This window comes from Salvelinus alpinus, chromosome 13, assembly GCF_045679555.1.
Source record: "Salvelinus alpinus chromosome 13, SLU_Salpinus.1, whole genome shotgun sequence".
NCBI lineage: Eukaryota > Metazoa > Chordata > Actinopteri > Salmoniformes > Salmonidae > Salvelinus > Salvelinus alpinus.
Window position 1 is genome coordinate 42,271,852 of NC_092098.1, and position 18,630 is coordinate 42,290,481.

General features: G+C 45.1%; 1 protein-coding gene across 24 annotated transcripts in view; it reads right to left on the reverse strand.

Moving 5' to 3' along the window:
- Positions 1 to 18,630, reverse strand: part of LOC139537721 (disks large homolog 2) — a 337,098-nt gene that overhangs the window by 242,150 nt on the left and 76,318 nt on the right. For 2 of the 24 annotated variants that reach the window (XM_071339358.1, XM_071339357.1), the window contains exon 1: positions 14,967 to 15,160. The exons of 20 other annotated variants lie outside the window; for them this stretch is intronic. In XM_071339358.1, coding sequence (XP_071195459.1) covers positions 14,967 to 15,011 — 45 coding nt within the window. In that variant the 5' untranslated portion in view covers positions 15,012 to 15,160. Of the gene's footprint in view, positions 1 to 8,622; positions 8,764 to 14,966; positions 15,161 to 18,630 lie in introns of those variants that run through there. 2 more of the 24 variants (XM_071339362.1, XM_071339360.1) reach the window with 1 other exon arrangement.

The following is an 18,630-nucleotide window of genomic DNA, read 5'->3' on the forward strand; positions in this document are numbered from 1 at the left end:
TAGTAACCGAAAGGTTGCAAGTTCGAATCCCTGAGCTGACAAGGTAAAAATCTGTCGTTGTTCCCCTGAACAAGGCAGTTAACCCACTGTTCCTAGGCCGTCATTGAAAATAAGAATTTGTTCTTAACTGACTTGCCAGGTTAAATAAAGGTAAAATAAAATAAAAACATCTCCAATGCACGTCCTAATAAACTCACTCACAGAGTCAGCGTATAAATCAATGTTATTGTCTGAGGCTTCCCGGAACATTTTCCAGTCCACGTGATCAAAACAATCTTGAAGCATGGATTCAGATTGGTTAGACCAGCGTTGAATGGTTCTAGTCACGAGTATATCTTGTTTGAGTTTCTGCCTACAGGACGGTACAAGCAAGATGGAGTCGTGGTCGGATTTGCCGAAGGGAGGGCGGGGGAGGGCCTTGTATGCATCACGGAAGTTAAAGTAGCAGTGGTCCAGTGTTTTGCTCGAGCGGGTACTATAGTCTATGTGCTGGTAGAATTTAGGTAGCCTTGTTCTCAAATTACCTTTGTTAAAATCCCCAGATACAATACATGCAGCCTCAGGATATATGGTTTCCAGTGTACATAGAGTCCAGTGAAGTTCTTTCAGGGCCGTCAAGGTATCTGCTTGGGGGGGATATACACGGCTGTGACTATAATCTAAGAGAATTCTCTTGGGAGAATTCTAGGTCAGGTAAATAAAAGGACTTGAGTTCCTGTATGTTGTTATTGTAACACCATGAGTCGTTAATCATGAGGCATACACCCCCGCCCTTCTTCTTACCAGAGGGATGTTTGTTTCTGTCGGCACAACGCATGAAGAAACCCGGTGGCTGTACCGACTCTGACAACATATCCCGAGTGAGCCATGTTTCCATGAAACAGAGAATTTTACAATCTCTGATGTCTCTCTGGAAGGCAACTCGTGCCCTAATTTCGTCCACCTTGTTGTTGAGAGACTGGACATTGGCAACTAATATGCTCGGAAGCTGTGGGTGGTGTGCTCGCCTTCTAAGTCTAACCAGGAGGCCGCTCTGTCTGCCTCTCCTGTGGCGACAACGTTGTTTTGGGTCGGCCTCTGGGATTAGATTCAATGTCCAGGGTGGAGATCCGAACAAAGGATCCGCTTTGGGAAAGTCGTATTTCTGGTCATAATGTTGGTAAGTTGACGTCGCTCTTATATCAAATAGTTCTTCACAGCTGTATGTAATAACACTTAAGATTTTCTGGGCTAACAATGTAAGAAATAATACATTAAAAAAACTAATACGGCATAGTTTCCTAAGGACTTGAAGCGAGGCAACCATCTCTGCCGGCGCCATCTTTTCAAACCCACGCTAACAGAAACCAAAAATAAAAGTAGAAATGAAAGTTCAAAACTGACCAGATGTACCAAAAGCATCTGTGTGTCCCAGCAAAGGTGGCAGCCTGACAGAACTCCCAAAAGAACCTACCCGCAGGCCCCACAAGAGCCATTCGCTCCTCGCTGCAGGACATAAGGTTGACAGCAAAGTGGAAATTAATTTAGAATTTGATTACCTTTACAGCAGAATTAACTACAGCAGAATAGAGTCGATTAAGCTTGTAGCTGAGTGGATGGGGTCCCACATCAAAGAAGAATGCAGCAATCAGATCTCTGTGGTACAACTGAGGAAAATTCTGCTGTAAAGGTAATCAAATTATCATCATTTTGTACCCTGACTGCACTCTGGTTTGCTATAGACAGCATATGACTGGAACTGGGTCTCAAACCCACGCTGACAAAAACTGTTTATCCGCTTTCCTCCCCCACACTCTGTTAATAAATTATCCAATTGAAACAAAAATGCTACACACTACAGAGGTACAGAAGAAACAACCACAGAGAATTTGGTTGAGGGGAATGAGGTCTCTGTAACTGTTATACATGATGCTGATAATGGAACTAAAAAGGAACAATTAACTAAAAACACAACCATGACAAACTGTGGCATAGTACTTCACAAAGAAAAACAATACATTTTGTATAAGTTTATTTTTTACAAAACAGTAGTAATGCTATATGATCCTGGTGATATCAACAGCCATTCTTGTGCTATCTGAGTAAAGCCAGGCCTCCTGGGTAACCAGGACAACCTAATTGTGAGTCAATGAACCGTAGGAAGAGGGGAAAACATTAGGGTCCAAAAAAGGTTTGCCAATATTATTATTTCTACCAGCCTTTCCTATTCTAAATATAATCACACTTTTCACATTAATGAATTTCACAACACTGAGTACTATCTCTAGCCAACGCAATGATTTTCAACAGCTTATGAATTTGATTAATGTGGGAATGAGGGTCTTGACTTGTTCACATGCATTATACAATCGTTGTTGCATTGTGGTTTTAAAGATGGTAATGTAGAATATTTGAACTACATAAAGAATACAGAAGAAGTCATATTTTTCGAATATATATTTGCAATCTAATGTCATCAATGAGCTGCAGCAAAACACCACATTCTGCCCAAGTATGTTTTCTAACTGACTAACAGAATAGGAAATGCTCACAACCCCTTGTCCCTCAGGCAGATCTCCTTATTGTACTCATGGCATCTCAGATGCACACTAATGCTTGGTAAAAAAAAAAATTGTGTTACCGATAATAGGGTACAACTGAGGAAAAACGTTGCATCTTCTTTGCTTAACAAATGAAGGCCTTGACATCGATGCATTTCACAGTACATGAAATTAAGTTCTTTGCTTGTCTGTGAGCTACTTCTGCAGAAAAAGCTTTGTAGAGCTCTCATGGCTGGAAGTGGCAGAGCCAGGGAGGGTTGCTGTGATCTCTGGTTACTGCTGGGATTCCTTGTCCTTTAATGATGTTGACTTCATTAATGACCATCTCTTAAGTAATGTGCTCAGCAGTGTCAGAGGCCATTCAGAGCTCAATAATAGGAAAGTGCTTATTGTACATTTTCAGCTTAAGAGAGAAATTATTGCCTCCCGGGTGGCGCAGTGGTCTAGGGCACTGCATCGCAGGGCTAGCTGTGCCACCAGAGTCTGGGTTCGCGCCCAGGCTCTGTCGCAGCCGGCCGCGACCGGGAGGTCCGTGGGGCGACGCACAATTGGTGAACGGTTCACCTTTTCAATAGGACAATGACCCTAAGCACACAGCCAAGACAACGCAGGAGCGGCTTTGGGACAAGTCTCTGAATGTCCTTGAGTGGCCCAGCCAGAGCCCGGACTTGAACCCGATCGAATATCTCTGGAGAGACCTGTAAATAGCTGTGCAGCGACACTCCCCATCCAACTTGAGAGGGTCTACAGAGAAGAATGGGAGAAACTCCCCAAATACAGATTATTATTATTTATTTATTTTTATTTCACTTTTATTTAACCAGGTAGGCTAGTTGAGAACAAGTTCTGATTTACAACTGCGACCTGGCCAAGATAAAGCAAAGCAAAGCGACACGAACAACAACACAGAGGTACACATGGAATAAACAAGCGTACAGTCAATAACACAATAGAAAAAAAGAAAGTATTATTACAGTGTGTGCAAATGGCGTGAGGAGGTAGGAAATAAATAGGCCATAGTAGCGAAGTAATTACAATTTAGCAGATTAACACTGCAGTGATAAATGAGCAGATGATGATGTGCAAATAGAGATACTTGTGTGCAAAAGAGCAGAAAAGTAAATAAAAACAATATGGGGATGAGGAAGGTAGATTGGGTGGGCTATTTACAGATGGACTATGTACAGCTGCAACGATCGGTTAGCTGCTCAGATAGCTGATGTTTAAAGTTAGTGAGGGAAATATAAGTCTCCAGCTTCAGTGAATTTTGCGTTTCGTTCCATTCATTGGCAGCAGAGAACTGGGAGGAAAGGCGGCCAAAGGTGGTGTTGGCTTTGAGGATGACCAGTGAGATATAACTGCTAACGTCCCACTTGGCCAAAAGACAGTAAAAATGCAGAGCGCCAAATTCAAATAAATTACTATAAAAATCTAACTTTCATGAAATCACACATGCAATACACCAAATTAAAGCTACACTTGTTGTGAATCCAGCCAACATGTCAGATTTCAAATAGGCTTTTCGGAGAAAGCAAACAATCCTATTATCTGAGGATAGCACCATAGTAAACAAAGAGAGAGAAGCATATTTCAACCCTGCAGGCGCGACACAAAACGCAGAAATAAAAATATAATTCATGCCTTACCTTTGACGAGCTTCTGTTGTTGGCACTCCAATATGTCCCATAAACATCACAAATGGTCCCTTTGTTCGATTAATTCTGTCAATATATATCCAAAATGTCCATTTATTTGGCGAGTTTGATCCAGAAAAACACCGGTTCCAACTTGCGCAACGTGACTACAAAATATCTCAAACGTTACCTGTAAGCTTTGCCAAAACATTTCAAACTACTTTTGTAATTCAACTTTAGGTCTTTTTTTACGTAAATAATCGATAAAATTGAAGACGGGATGATCTGTGTTCAATATAGGAGGAAAACAAACTGTAGCTAGCTTTCTGGTCATGCGCCTCTATCTAACAGTACACTTCAAGTTACCCTCGTTCTGGATGGCCGTACTTCATTACACAAAGGAAAAAACCTCAACCAATTTCTAAAGACTGTTGACATCCAGTGAAAGCGGTAGGAACTGCAAGAAGGTCCCTTAGAAATCTGGATTCCCAATGAAAACCCATTGAAAAGAGTGACCTAAAAAAAAAAAATGAATGGTTTGTCCTCGGGGTTTCGACTGCTAAATAAGTGATGTTATACTCACAGACATGATTCAAACAGTTTTAGAAACTTCAGAGTGTTTTCTATCCAAATCACTAATAATATGCATATCTTATCTTCTGGGGATGAGTAGCTGGCAGTTGAATTTGGGTATGCTTTTCATCCAAACGTGAAAATGCTGCCCCCTATCCTAGAGAAGTTAACACAGTGTCCAAAGAGGGGCCAGATGTATACAGAATGGTGTCGTCTGCGTGGAGGTGGATCAAGGAATCACCCGCAGCAAGAGTGACATCATTGATATATACAGAGAAAAGAGTCGGCCCAAGAATTGAACCCTGTGGCACCCCCATAGAGACTGCCAGAGGTCCGGACAACAGGCCCTCCGATTTGACACACTGAACTCTGTCTGCAAAGTAGTTGGTGAACCAGGCGAGGCAGTCATTTGAGAAACCAAGGCTATTGAGTCTGCCGATAAGAATATGGTGATTGACAGAGTCGAAAGCCTTGGCCAGGTCGATGAAGACGGCTGCACAGTACTGTCTTTTATCGATGGCGGTTATGATATCGTCTAGTACCTTGAGCGTGGCTGAGGTGCACCCGTGACCAGTCCTGAAACCGGATTGCACAGCGGAGAAGGTACGGTGGGATTCGAAATGGTCAGTGATCTGTTTATTAACTTGGCTTTTGAATATTTTAGAAAGGCAGGGCAGGATGGATATAGGTCTATAACAGTTTGGGTCTAGAGTGTCACCCCCTTTGAAGAGGAGGATGACCGCGGCAGCTTTCCAATCTTTAGGGATCTCGGACGATACAAAAGAGAGGTTGAACAGACTGGTAATAGGGGTTGCAACAATGGCGGCGGATAGTTTTAGAAAGAGAGGGTGCAGATTGTCTGCGCCCAGCTGATTTGTACGGGTCCAGGTTTTGCAGCTCTTTCAGAACATCTGCTATCTGGATTTGGGTGAAGGAGAAGCTGGGGAGGCTCGGGCAAATAGCTGCGGGGGGGCGGAGCTGTTGGCCGGGGTTGGGGTAGGCATGGCCAGCCGTAGAGAAATGCTTATTGAAATTTTCAATTATCATGGATTTATCGGTGGTGACCGTGTTACCTAGCCTCAGTGCAGTGGGCAACTGGGAGGAGGTGCTCTTGTTCTCCATGGTCTTTACAGTGTCACAAAACTTTTTGGAGTTAGAGCTACAGGATGCAAATTTCTGTTTGAAAAAGCTAGCCTTTGCTTTCCTGACTGACTGCGTGCCAAGCTTGTAGCATCATACCCAAGAAGACTCGAGGCTGTAATCGCTGCCAAAGGTGCTTTAACAAAGTACTGAGTAAAGGGTCTGACTACTTATGTAAATGTGCTGTTTCAGTTTTTTATTTGTGATAAATTTGCACAAAAAAAAATCAACATTTTTTGCTTTGTCATTATGGGGTATTGTGTGTAGATTACACCATCATTACCCCATTAGAATAAGACTGTAATGTAACAAAATGTGAAAAAAGTCAAGGGGTCTGAATACTTTCCGAATGCACTGTAAATGCTGAATTGCATTTGTGTAGCTTCTGGGCTCATGGAGATGAGGCTAGAGAGAGAGCAGGGTGGGTCAGTCACTGGGTGAGTGCCATGTTTTCTGTCTGTCAATGGCCCATGTTTACTTATCTCTCTTAGCCCATGAAAAAGGAACAACCTCTCACCCCTCTTCCTACCTCCCTCCATCCATTCCATTACCCTGCACAGGGCCCAAACATGAAAGGGCTTCCCTGAACAATGACTGCATTCTGGATGAGAGAAAGGGAGTGATACAGTGGGAGGAGAGAGAAGAAGGGAGAGGGAGAGAGATGGATACGCTGAGACTACTTGGTTGGGCTGGAAGAAGAGGGAGCAGGGCCAAGAAGTCAACACACTCTCTCAGGCTATCTGCTTTCTCCAGGAACGTGTGTCTGTTCTTTCAGCTTCTGTCCCAAATATGATGTCACAGTTTTACTTCTAATAATAAAGAAACAGTTATCCACTTCCACTATCCTCCAAGAGCTGCTGAATTATTCTTTACCAAATATGATGTCCTCTCTTTTTTTCACTTAAAAAATATGAACTCACCCTCTTCTCTTAGTTTCCACAAGCACACATCAGCCACCCCTTTCTCATTCTTTTTTTCCAAACACGAAACAAGGCTCAGTGTTCAACACCAGTGTCCCCTCCAAGCTCATCATCTAGCTTAGGACCCTGGGGCTGAACACCTCCCTCTGCAACTGGATCCTGGACTTCCTGACGGGCCAACCCCAGGTGGTGAGGGTAGGCAACATCATTTCAATCACGCTGACCCTCAACACTGGGACCCCACAGGGGTGTGTGCTTAGTCCTCTCCTGTACTCCCTGTTCACCCACGACTGCGTTGGCCGCACACGACTCAAACAACATCATCAAGTTTGCTGATGACACAACGGTGGTAGGCACGCCCCCATCCACATCGACAGGGCTGCAGTGGAGTGGGTTGAGAGCTTCAAGTTCCTCAGGGTCCAAATCACTAAACTCAAAATGGTCCACACAGTCGTGAAGGAGGCGCCTCTTCCCCCTCAGGAGGTTGAAAAAGTTTGGCATGGGCCCTTTAATCCTCAAAAAGTTCTGCAGCTGCACCATTGAAAGCATCATGACTGGCTACATCACTGCTTGGTATGGCAACAGCACTGCCCTCGATCGCATGATGCTACAGAGGGTGGTGTGGACAGCCCAGTACATCATTGCGCCGAGCTCCCTGCCATCCAGGACCTCTATATCAGGAGGTGAAAGGAAGTCCAGGAAAATTGTTAAAGACTCCATCCACCCAAGCCATAGACTGTTCTCTCTGCTTCGGCATGGCAAGCAGTACTGGTGTTTCAAGTCTGACACCAACAGGCTGCTGAACAACTTCTTTCCCCAAGCCATAAGACTGTTTAATAGCTAACCAAATGGCAACATGGACTGAGATAACCCTAGTATTTTTATGTATTTTTTGCACCGTCTCTATGCACACTCACTGGACTCTACATACTCACGCACACTGACACTCCAACACACACACACACATCATGCACAGTTATACTGACTCTACACACGCACACTCACTCACATATCCCTATACATATCTACCTTTATCACTCCAGTATCCCTGCGCATTGTAAATATGGTATTGGTACTGACCCTGTATATATCTTCTTATTCTTATTCTTCTTGTTCTTATTTCTTATTTGTATTTCTCAAGTGTTTTGTTCTACTGTGTAATTTTTTAATACTACTATTATGATATTGATTACTGCATTGCTGGGTTTGGAGTGTGCAAGAAAGGCCTTTCACTGTACTTGTGCACGTGAGATTAAAACTAGATATTTAATCTCATCGCTATATTGCAGGACTCTCTCTCTCTCAAACATGTAAGTCACTATGTGTGGCAGGTCCAATCGGAACACAATCCTCGGTTCCGACACTCGCCTTTACATCTTTTTGTTGTTTGTGTGTGTGTGTGTGTGTGTGTGTGTGTGTGTGTGTGTGTGTGTGTGTGTGTGTGTGTGTGTGTGTGTGCGTGTGCGTGTGCGCGTGCGTGTGCGCGTGCGCGTGCGCGTGCGTGTGTGTGTGTGTGTAGGGTGAGGAAGAGAAAGAAAAAGAGACATATAGAGGGAGAGAGAGCGAGGGAGAGGTAGGTGGTAAGGCAGAGACTATTTGCTGCAGTTGTTTTCAAGAGAGTTCAGTCTGCATATCTCCTCAGTCTAAAGCCTGCTGGGTGAGACAACAGCAAATACACACACAAGACACACACACACACACACTACTAAAGCCACAGTAAGTCAGGATCTTCATTTTATCACTTTAACACTGCCAGCTCCCTAACTCACCACTGAAGTTTAAAGAGCACTCATAATTTATTGAGTGTTTTCTTACCTCAGAGCTCCTTTCCTTCTTGTCCTGCATGCCCGTGTATGGAGTGTGTATGCTTGCTGTCTGAGTTTCAGGAACTCTGTCAGGATTCAGTCACTCTGATACTGCCTGACTGGAAGGAGCTCTCCTGAAACTACTGCTACTGCTCACTCTGGCAGGTTTTAGACTGGCTGCTGCTCATTCTGCCTCTCTCTTCATGTCTGTGTGTGTGTGTCTGTGTGTCTGTGTGTGTGTGTGTGTGCCAGCAATGCTGCCGGAATGTGGGACAGCTACGAATTGCTTCACCATCGCTGCACCTACCACTCTGCGGCAAAGAGTCTCTCCACACACACCCAATACAGAGAGCCCAGCCAAGAAGAAACTAAGAGGGGCCCTTGTTGTAGCCCGGACACATTTAGCAGCTGCACCACCAGCCAGTGTGGGAGCTAAAAGAGGAGCACATGTAGAGAAGAGTAGGGGAAATGTATTGTTTGACAAAAAATAGGAAGAATTTGGTGCATGGTAAGTAGGACGCACTGCGATAAAACAACCAGAAGAGGACTGGCCACCCCTCAGAGCCTGGTTCCTCTCTAAGTTTCTTCCTAGGTTCCTGCCTTTCTAGGGAGTTTTTCCTAGCCACCGTGCTTAATTGCTTGCTGTTTGGGGTTTTAGGCTGGATTTCTGAACAGCCCTCTACTGATGTAAAAAGGGCTTTATAAATGCATTTGATTGATTGATTGATTGATTGATTGCATGTTCCTCAGGTTTGGTATTAAGGGGGATTCCTTATGTACAGTACATGCATGTCAGTTGTTTTTTCAAAAAAATCACATGATGCAGTGACATTGAGGGGAGATGGTCAAGCATGGTCAACCAACCAATGAATGGACTAGACTGATCGGATTGATATCTAACTCAGGACCAAAATTCCAGTTCTATATTTCCAAATGCTTCAGTTTGAAACAACGTTTAGCCATGGGCGACTACAAACAGTTGCTGGGTTGGAGAGTGAGTGAGTCAGTGATGGGAGAGGAGGGGTGTGTAGAGTGAGTGAGTGAGTGAGTGAGTGAGTGAGTGAGTGAGTGAGTGAGTGAGTGAGTGAGTGAGTGAGTGAGTGAGTGAGTGAGTGAGTGAGTGAGTGATGGGAGAGGAGGGGTGTGTAGAGTGAGTGAGTGAGTGAGTGAGTGAGTGAGTGAGTGAGTGAGTGAGTGAGTGAGTGAGTGAGTGAGTGAGTGAGTGAGTGAGTGAGTGAGTGAGTGAGTGAGTGATGGGAGAGGAGGGGTGTGTAGAGTGAGTGAATGAGTAAGAGTCTGCAAGAGATCAGGGAAAAGAGAGTGTGATCATAAAGTTCACTAGCTGTATTCTGTCCAAACATTTTGTTACTTTACACTGGACCGCACAGAGCACAGGAGACAGCTCTGCCCTGAGATTACAGTAGACGCCAGAATGTGTAACTTTGTACAGTACCTTGCAGTCCAAGTTGTGGCAGTAATCCACTTTTTAAAAATATTCTTCAATGCTCATCTCCTGAAGTTTGAATGATGAATGAAAGCATGCAGGTTTACCTCACACAGCAAGTTAATTTTCCCATGGGGAATGCTCACCGAACATTGAGATGTAAGAAGCGAAAAAAGGGATGTGGATACACCAGGTTGAAGTTTCCACTAGGTACAGATCTAGGATCAGCTTCCCCTCCCCCAATCTTAACCTTAACTATTAATGGAGAAAATGCTAAACTGACCAAAGTTCAGCATCTAGGGGCAACAGCAAGCTACTCCAGATGTAGATTATATGGGTGTGTTGCTTGTTTTCTAATGTTTGGTGCCAACATGTCGGCCATTCAAATTCTCAATCTCAAAACAGTTGGCTGATCTCAAACTTGATCCACAGTATAATTATATCTTTGGCTCTGTCCAGGGAAACCTCTGATAGAGTGAGACAGTACACAGCATCTAGGCCAGTGGGCAGACAAGCAGTGGGACAGGGGGAAATGGGTCAGAACAACCCAGGGACATTGCATTCAGAACTTGGCTATAACAATGGGAGAACAGGGTTTGACATTGATCCCTGTGCTCAGTGTAAGAGGCCTGTTATTTTCCACTTGCTCCTCATGAGAAGAATAAGCCATGGGCTAGGGCCTGAAGTATCAGACCACTGACTACAGCCTATCATCAAGGGGATCAGACATGGGAGTATGTGGGTGTACCCACACGTGCGCATTTCTGTGTATGTCTGCACAGAGCTACGTGTGAATGTGCTGTTAATTTATTATTATTTTTGACCCCTTTTTCACCCCAATTTTCGTGGTATCCAATTAATGGTTACAGTCTTGGCTCATCGTTGCAACTCCTGTACAGACTCAGGAGAGGAGAAGGTCGAGAGCCATGCGTCGTCCAAAACACAACACCGCCAAGCCGCACTGCTCGCTTAACCCGGAATCACCAATGTGTTGGAGGAAACACCGTACAACTGGCAACCGTGTCAGCATGCATGCGCCCAGAACCAGGAGTCGCAAGAGCACGATGGGACAAGGACATCCCGCCCGGCCAAACCCTCCCCTCGTACTGGTCAGGCACCGTGTTATGCGGTGGAGCGCACGGTGTCTCCAGTGCGCGTGCACAGCCCGGTGCGCTACCTTCCAGCTCCCCGAATCAGCCGGGCTAGAGTGGGCATCCAGCCAGGTCGGAGGATGCCGGCTCAGCGCATCTGGCCGCCAGTACGTCTCTACGGCCCGGGTTATCCTGCACCGGCTCTGCGCACTGTGTCTCCGGTGCGTCTGCACAGCCCAGTGCGTCCTGTGCCTGCGCCCCGCATCTACGTACCAGACTGCCCATACGTCTCCTCCCTCCAGTGATGATCCATGGCATGAAGCCTCCAGTGATGATCCATGGCAAGAAGCCTCCAGTGATGATCCATGGCAAGAAGCCTCCAGTGATGATCCATGGCAAGAAGCCTCCAGTGATGATCCATGGCACGAAGCCTCCAGTGATGATCCATGGCACGAAGCCTCCAGTGATGATCCATGGCACGACCTCCAGTCCGGAGCCTCCAGCGACGTTCTCCAGTCTGGAGCCTCCAGTGACGGTCTCCAGTCCGGGGCCCGCAACGAGGGTGCCCAGTCCGGGGCCCGCAACGAGGGTTCCCAGTCCGGGGCCCGCAACGAGGGTTCCCAGTCTGGGGCCCGCAACGAGGGTCCCCAGTCCGGGGTCGGCTGTGAGGGTCCCCGCACCAGAGGCGCCACCAAAGTGGGGGGAGCCAGAGGCGGAGGGGGGTCTACGTCCCGCACCAGAGCCACCGCCGTAAAGGAAGCCCACCCGGACCCTCCCCTTTAGAGTCAGGTTTTGCGGCCGGAGTCCGCACCTTTGGGGGGGGTACTGTCACGCCCTGGCCATAGAGAGATTTTCATTCTCTATTTTGGTTAGGCCAGGGTGTGATAAGGGTGGGCATTCTAGTTTCTTTATTTCTATTTCTTTGTGTTTGGCCGGGTGTGGTTCTCAATCAGAGGCAGCTGTCTATCGTTGTCTCTGATTGGGAACCATACTTAGGTAGCCCTTTTTTCCACCTGCCTTTGTGGGAAGTTGACTTTGTTTAGGGCACATAGCCTTTAGCTTCACGGTTTGTTTTTGTAGTGTTTATTGTTTTGTTGGGGGTCATTTTTATTAAATAAAGGAAAATGTACGCTCACCACGCTGCACCTTAGTCCAGTTCCTTCAATAGCCGTGACATACAGAACAAAGTATTCTGTGTGTTTTATGATGTCACAGGTGATGCTACAGTCCTTTTTTCCACAGTGAGAAGCACAGTGAGATGAGATAATTCCATGATAATATAATATCATGATTTATGCCATTAAGTAGATGCTTTTATCAAAAATGGCTTATAGTCATGCATGCATCATTTTTTGTATGAACCGCTAAACCAATTACTGCATGTAATACTTTTTGGAAAGGGTTACACACACGGAATGGTGCCAGCTAGAAGACGCAAAAAAGCACTCATGTACACACACACCACTGTAGCAGCAGCTTGTCCGCCCCCATATTCACAGTGGCAATTCACTATCATCAGTCTTTTTCTCCCTGCCCAATCCATTCCTAATATGCTGCGGTTGAGAGAGCACCTTAGGTCACCATTTTTAACAATGCAAATAAGCAACTTGTATCAAACACCCGATACTGTCCATTTTGTTGAGGCATTTGTTTCAAATCCTTTCATTTTTCAATATCCATGAAAGGTAGGCAATAATATTAAACTTTAGAGTGATGCACATCTATGCTGTTTTGCTGTCACCGGGAGCACACTGCCTGTCCTCCAAGACACCTACACCACCCGATGTCACAGGAAGGCCAAAAAGATCAACAAAGACATCAACGCCCGAGCCACGGCCTGTTCATCCCGATATCATCCAGAAGGCGAGGTCAGTACAGGTGCATCAAAGATGGGACCGAGAGACTGAAAAACAGCTTCCATCTCAAGGCCATCAGACTGTTAAATAGCCATTACTAGCCAGCTACCACCCGGTTACTCAATCCTGCACCTTTGAGGCTGCTTCCTCTATATACATAGACATGGAATCACTGGACACTTTAATAATGGAAGACTAGTCACTTTAATAATGTTTACATACTGCCTTACTCATTTCATATGTATATATGGTGGCAGGTAGCCTAGTGGTTAGAGCGTTGGGCCAGTAACTGAAAGGTTGCTAGATCAAATCCCCGAGCTGACAAAGTACAAATCTGTCATTCTGCCCCTGAACAAGGCAGTTAACCCACTGTTCCTACACCATCATTGTAAATAATAATTTGTTCTAAACTGACTTGCCTAGTTAAATAAAAAATCATATGAAGAAAATATTTATATTTTATTCAGCTTTGTTCAAATGCATTCTTCATATTATAAAATAATATAAAATAACGCCACAGCCTTATAAGTAAATCTTGTCTGCTAAATGAACTAGTGAAGCCCACAGCCATTTGGCACAGCCAGATCAGGACCTAACATAAGGATAACTCAGAGTATGCTATTCTGTTCTTCTGAAATAGACTACATTTTCTTCATATCATGCTTGTTTAGAGCGGTCTAAAATAAACAATGTATTTATTGTGAAGGTGTAGGCTATATAACCTGGTTTCAAGAAACAAATAGAGCAACACCTCCCGGCACAACGCCTCTGCCCCATGTGACCTACTAGTTGTGTGTATGTACTGACATGTATGTGTAACTGATATATAAACACAAACTACATGTTCATGTTTTTAAATGTAGGTAAATTGTAGTCTTTTGTCTGTATTGTCTTTTTGGTTATATGTCGGATCCCACTAAGACTAGAGGTTGCTATTGTATTGGCGTCAGCTAATGGGGATCCTAATAAATAAAGTCACTCGCTCAAAGATCAAATCTGCCTGCGGCTGAATCTAGTTGGTGATCTCTGGCCTAGTGGGATGGGACTGATCCATCAGTAATCCATCAGTGTGCCATTCGTTAGTATCTGTAGTCCAGGGACAGGGACACTGCAGGGTGCATCATCGGTATGCATACATTAAGAAGTATGACTGCTGATACACCATTCCATTTTTGTTTCAATAATAATCTCAGCATTCATTCAAATTAAGCAATAATTCAATCGAGATTCGGAACACTGGCACAACAATGGCCACAAAGCAACTGGTCCCTGTGGATATGGCAAATATTTTTCTATGGAATGTTCTTTGCCAGAAGGGGTGGGGAAGAGGGGAAGAGAAAAGAAGACAGGGAAAAAGAGTGACTCTCCCCATAACTGGGCAAAATCTCCAGACATGCATTGACTCAGACCCTGAAAAGAGTTCACGTCGCTGGGCTAACCATGGCAAACAGGCGGCAAACTCTGCAGTACCATATCCGTGTACGCACAAACCAGTCACAGGGAAGGTAAGCAGGTTGGGGATTGCTCTCTTTCAGCTCTTCCAATGCAAGGGGGAGAGTGGTGCAAAGCCCCTTTTGTGGCTGAGAAAGACTCTAGCCTCATTAGAAATGATCGCATGCATTATTATGCTTTGTATTCAAGCTGTCAGAGGGCATCAGGCAAAGTGTTTCTCAGCACTTTCCGAAGAAGAATAGAAAGGCTTGGCGATACAACCGCTTTTAGCCTACTGCAGTATCCCTCCTCAATTCAGGAAAGATGCCCCCTACATGGTAACATTCATACAATTGGAAAGAGGCGTTCAAAAAGAGGCACAACAAAAAATCTGCCACCTGTGTAGCTGGCTATACTCCAACCAATACTTTTGCGACCTCCCTTTTCCCACTCTCCCTCTCCCTCTCTATCTCTTTCTCTCTCACACACACACACACATGTGCAAGCACCGGAAAACTTGTCGTTTCCTTACCTTCGCAGCACTTGTTCCCAGTGCACAGTAACATGCAAAAAACATTGCAGTGCACCAGGAGCATAAGGCTGACGATGTGATGGCTGAGCTTCTTTTAAGAAGGAAAAAAAGGCGAGAGAGCACCAAAATACCAGGTCAGAGAAATGTTACATCACTGAGCAAGGTCTACGCTGCTTTAGTGCGTGGGATACCGTACTGATCCCTTGCTTGGGCGACTTTTTACACAGACACATTGTGGGCAAGGAAGGAGGCAATGCTACATCAAACACTCCAGCTGACAGGCAGGCGGGATTCAGCTGCCTAGAGTAAGCGAGTAAAAGAGAGAGAGAGGAGAGCGAGAGGAGAGAGAGTGTTATGTATATGAGCTACATGTACGTGTGTGTGTGTGTGTGTGTGTGTGTGTGTGTGTGTGTGTGTGTGTGTGTGTGTGTGTGTGTGTGTGTGTGTGTGTGTGTGTGTGTGTGTGTGTGTGTGTGTGTGTGTGTGTGTGTGTGTGTGTGTGTGTGTGTGTAGATGGGAGAAGGAAGGAGGCAGGAGGATGGAGGAAGAAAGAAGGAAGGAAGAAGAGGGAAAGAGAGAGAAGGAAGAGGAAGATGAGTTCTGCTTGTTGTGACGGAGTGTGATCACCTTATGCAAGATTAATCAAAACCTAAATTAGACGCAGAGAAAGGAAGAGGGCGTGGCGGGGGTGGGAGAGAGATGTGGTGGAGGAAAAGCGGACATATCTCCAGCTCCAAACTCGGCAGCAGAAACATCTTAGTAGCTTCATAGTGATGAGGTGGAGTAAAACCTTACTACTCCACTACAGGTTCCTTTCTATCAGATTGGAAACACTTTACTTTTTAGCATTAACAGCAGGTGGTTCTGGAAACATACCACAGGGACAAAAAGCATTGCAGCGCACAAGGAGCATAAGGCTGGCGATGTGATGGCTGTAGGTGGGCTTGGGGTCCACTAGGGGGCACAAACCAAGCTCTCACTCTAGCTTTCACAACTACTGATTCAAAACTGTAAGGGACACTGGTAATAGATAAACAGCTGCTCTGCGTCAAATAACAGATTGTAAGATTTAAAAAAAAATATTCCTGATAGCAAGACCAAGCAACTTAACACATTGTCTATGAAGTTAATATCATATCCCCAAGTTTGGAGACTGAGCAAGTTCTGTCTCTCCCCCAATATAATATATAATATATTATATCCATATTTTGAGCAGTGGAGGGCCAATTATGTGGCGATTTGGGTTCCAGGCCGGATGTGGCATGTAAATGCTTGATGCTCTTCATTCGTATGCATCCTGCCTCTGAGTGTAGAAAGTGGTGGTATGTGAGCAGGCATGAGGCAGAATGCAGTGGGAGGTATCAAAGATGCTTTATAGAATATATTTTTGGTGCCAGACTCCCTGTTACCGTGGTAACTCGCTGTTCGGCAGTTAGCTGCTTTACAGTGCAACGGACGAGACAGATCTCCCTTCGTTTTTCAGAGCAATAGGAAGCAAACTGAGATGAGTGGAAAGAGAAAGAGAGAGTGAGGGCGGGCGAGCGGGAGAGAGGGGGACAGAGGAGTGGGGGAGAGTGTGTGGGGGAGAAACGAGGAGGTTGCGAGAAAAGGAAGAGGAGGAAAACTTGGGGTGGTTGGTTGGTGCACCACAAGAGATGAGACTGCTAGGATGCATTACAGTACATGTGCAACAATGTGTTAACACCACAAGAGATGAGACTGCTAGGATGCATTACAGTACATGTGCAACAATGTGTTAACACCACAAGAGATGAGACTGCTAGGATGCATTACAGTACATGTGCAACAATGTGTTAACACCACAAGAGATGAGACTGCTAGGATGCATTACAGTACATGTGCAACAATGTGTTAACACCACAAGAGATGAGACTGCTAGGATGCATTACAGTACATGTGCAACAATGTGTTAACACCACAAGAGATGAGACTGCTAGGATGCATTACAGTACATGTGCAACAATGCGTTAACACCACAAGAGATGAGACTGCTAGGATGCATTACAGTACATGTGCAACAATGTGTTAACACCACAAGAGATGAGACTGCTAGGATGCATTACAGTACATGTGCAACAATGTGTTAACACCACAAGAGATGAGACTGCTAGGATGCATTACAGTACATGTGCAACAATGTGTTAACACCACAAGAGATGAGACTGCTAGGATGCATTACAGTACATGTGCAACAATGTGTTAACACCACAAGAGATGAGACTGCTAGGATGCATTACAGTACATGTGCAACAATGTGTTAACACCACAAGAGATGAGACTGCTAGGATGCATTACAGTACATGTGCAACAATGTGTTAACACCACAAGAGATGAGACTGCTAGGATGCATTACAGTACATGTGCAACAATGTGTTAACACCACAAGAGATGAGACTGCTAGGATGCATTACAGTACATGTGCAACAATGTGTTAACACCACAAGAGATGAGACTGCTAGGATGCATTACAGTACATGTGCAACAATGTGTTAACACCACAAGAGATGAGACTGCTAGGATGCATTACAGTACATGTGCAACAATGTGTTAACACCACAAGAGATGAGACTGCTAAAATGCATTACAGTACATGTGCAACAATGTGTTAACACCACAAGAAAGATGTGTTAATAATACTACAGTCAAAAATAGCAATAACTAATGCTCATGTGTCACATGTATTTACTTTACTATAGTCAGACAGAGAGGGAGACAGGAAGAATGTGACAGATTCTATCTTCTGCTAAACCCAGCAAACTATTTCCGGTTACCTCTGCATCCCAGAACACACACCTTCTGGGAGGGTTAAAATGGAAAAGTTTTCTAAAAGTTCAGGCTAACCTTCCAGCATGGGTACCATTAGGCTAACCTTCCAGCATGGGTACCATTAGGCTAACCTTCAAGCATGGGTACCATTAGGCTAACCTTCCAGCATGGGTACCATTAGGCTAACCTTCCAGCATGGGTACCATTAGGCTAATCTTCCAGCATGGGTACCATTAGGCTAACCTTCCAGCATGGGTACCATTAGGCTAACCTTCCAGCATGGGTACCATTAGGCTAACCTTCCAGCATGGGTACCATTAGGCTAACCTTCCAGCATGGGTACCATTAGGCTAACCTTCCAGCATGGGTACCATTAGGCTAACCTTCCAGCATGGGTACCATTAGGCTAACTTTCCAGCATGAGTACCATTAGGCTAACCTTCCAGCATGGGTACCATTAGGCTAACCTTCCAGCATGGGTACCATTAGGCTAACCTTCCAGCATGGGTACCATTAGGCTAACCTTCCAGCATGGGTACCATTAGGCTAACCTTCCAGCATGGGTACCATTAGGCTAACCTTCCAGCATGAGTACCATTAGGCTAACCTTCCATCATGAGTACCATTAGGCTAACCTTCCAGCATGGGTACCATTAGGCTAACCTTCCAGCATGGGTACCATTAGGCTAACCTTCCAGCATGGGTACCATTAGGCTAACCTTCCAGCATGAGTACCATTAGGCTAACCTTCCAGCATGGGTACCATTAGGCTAACCTTCCAGCATGGGTACCATTAGGCTAACCTTCCAGCATGGGTACCATTAGGCTAACCTTCCAGCATGGGTACCATTAGGCTAACCTTCCAGCATGGGTACCA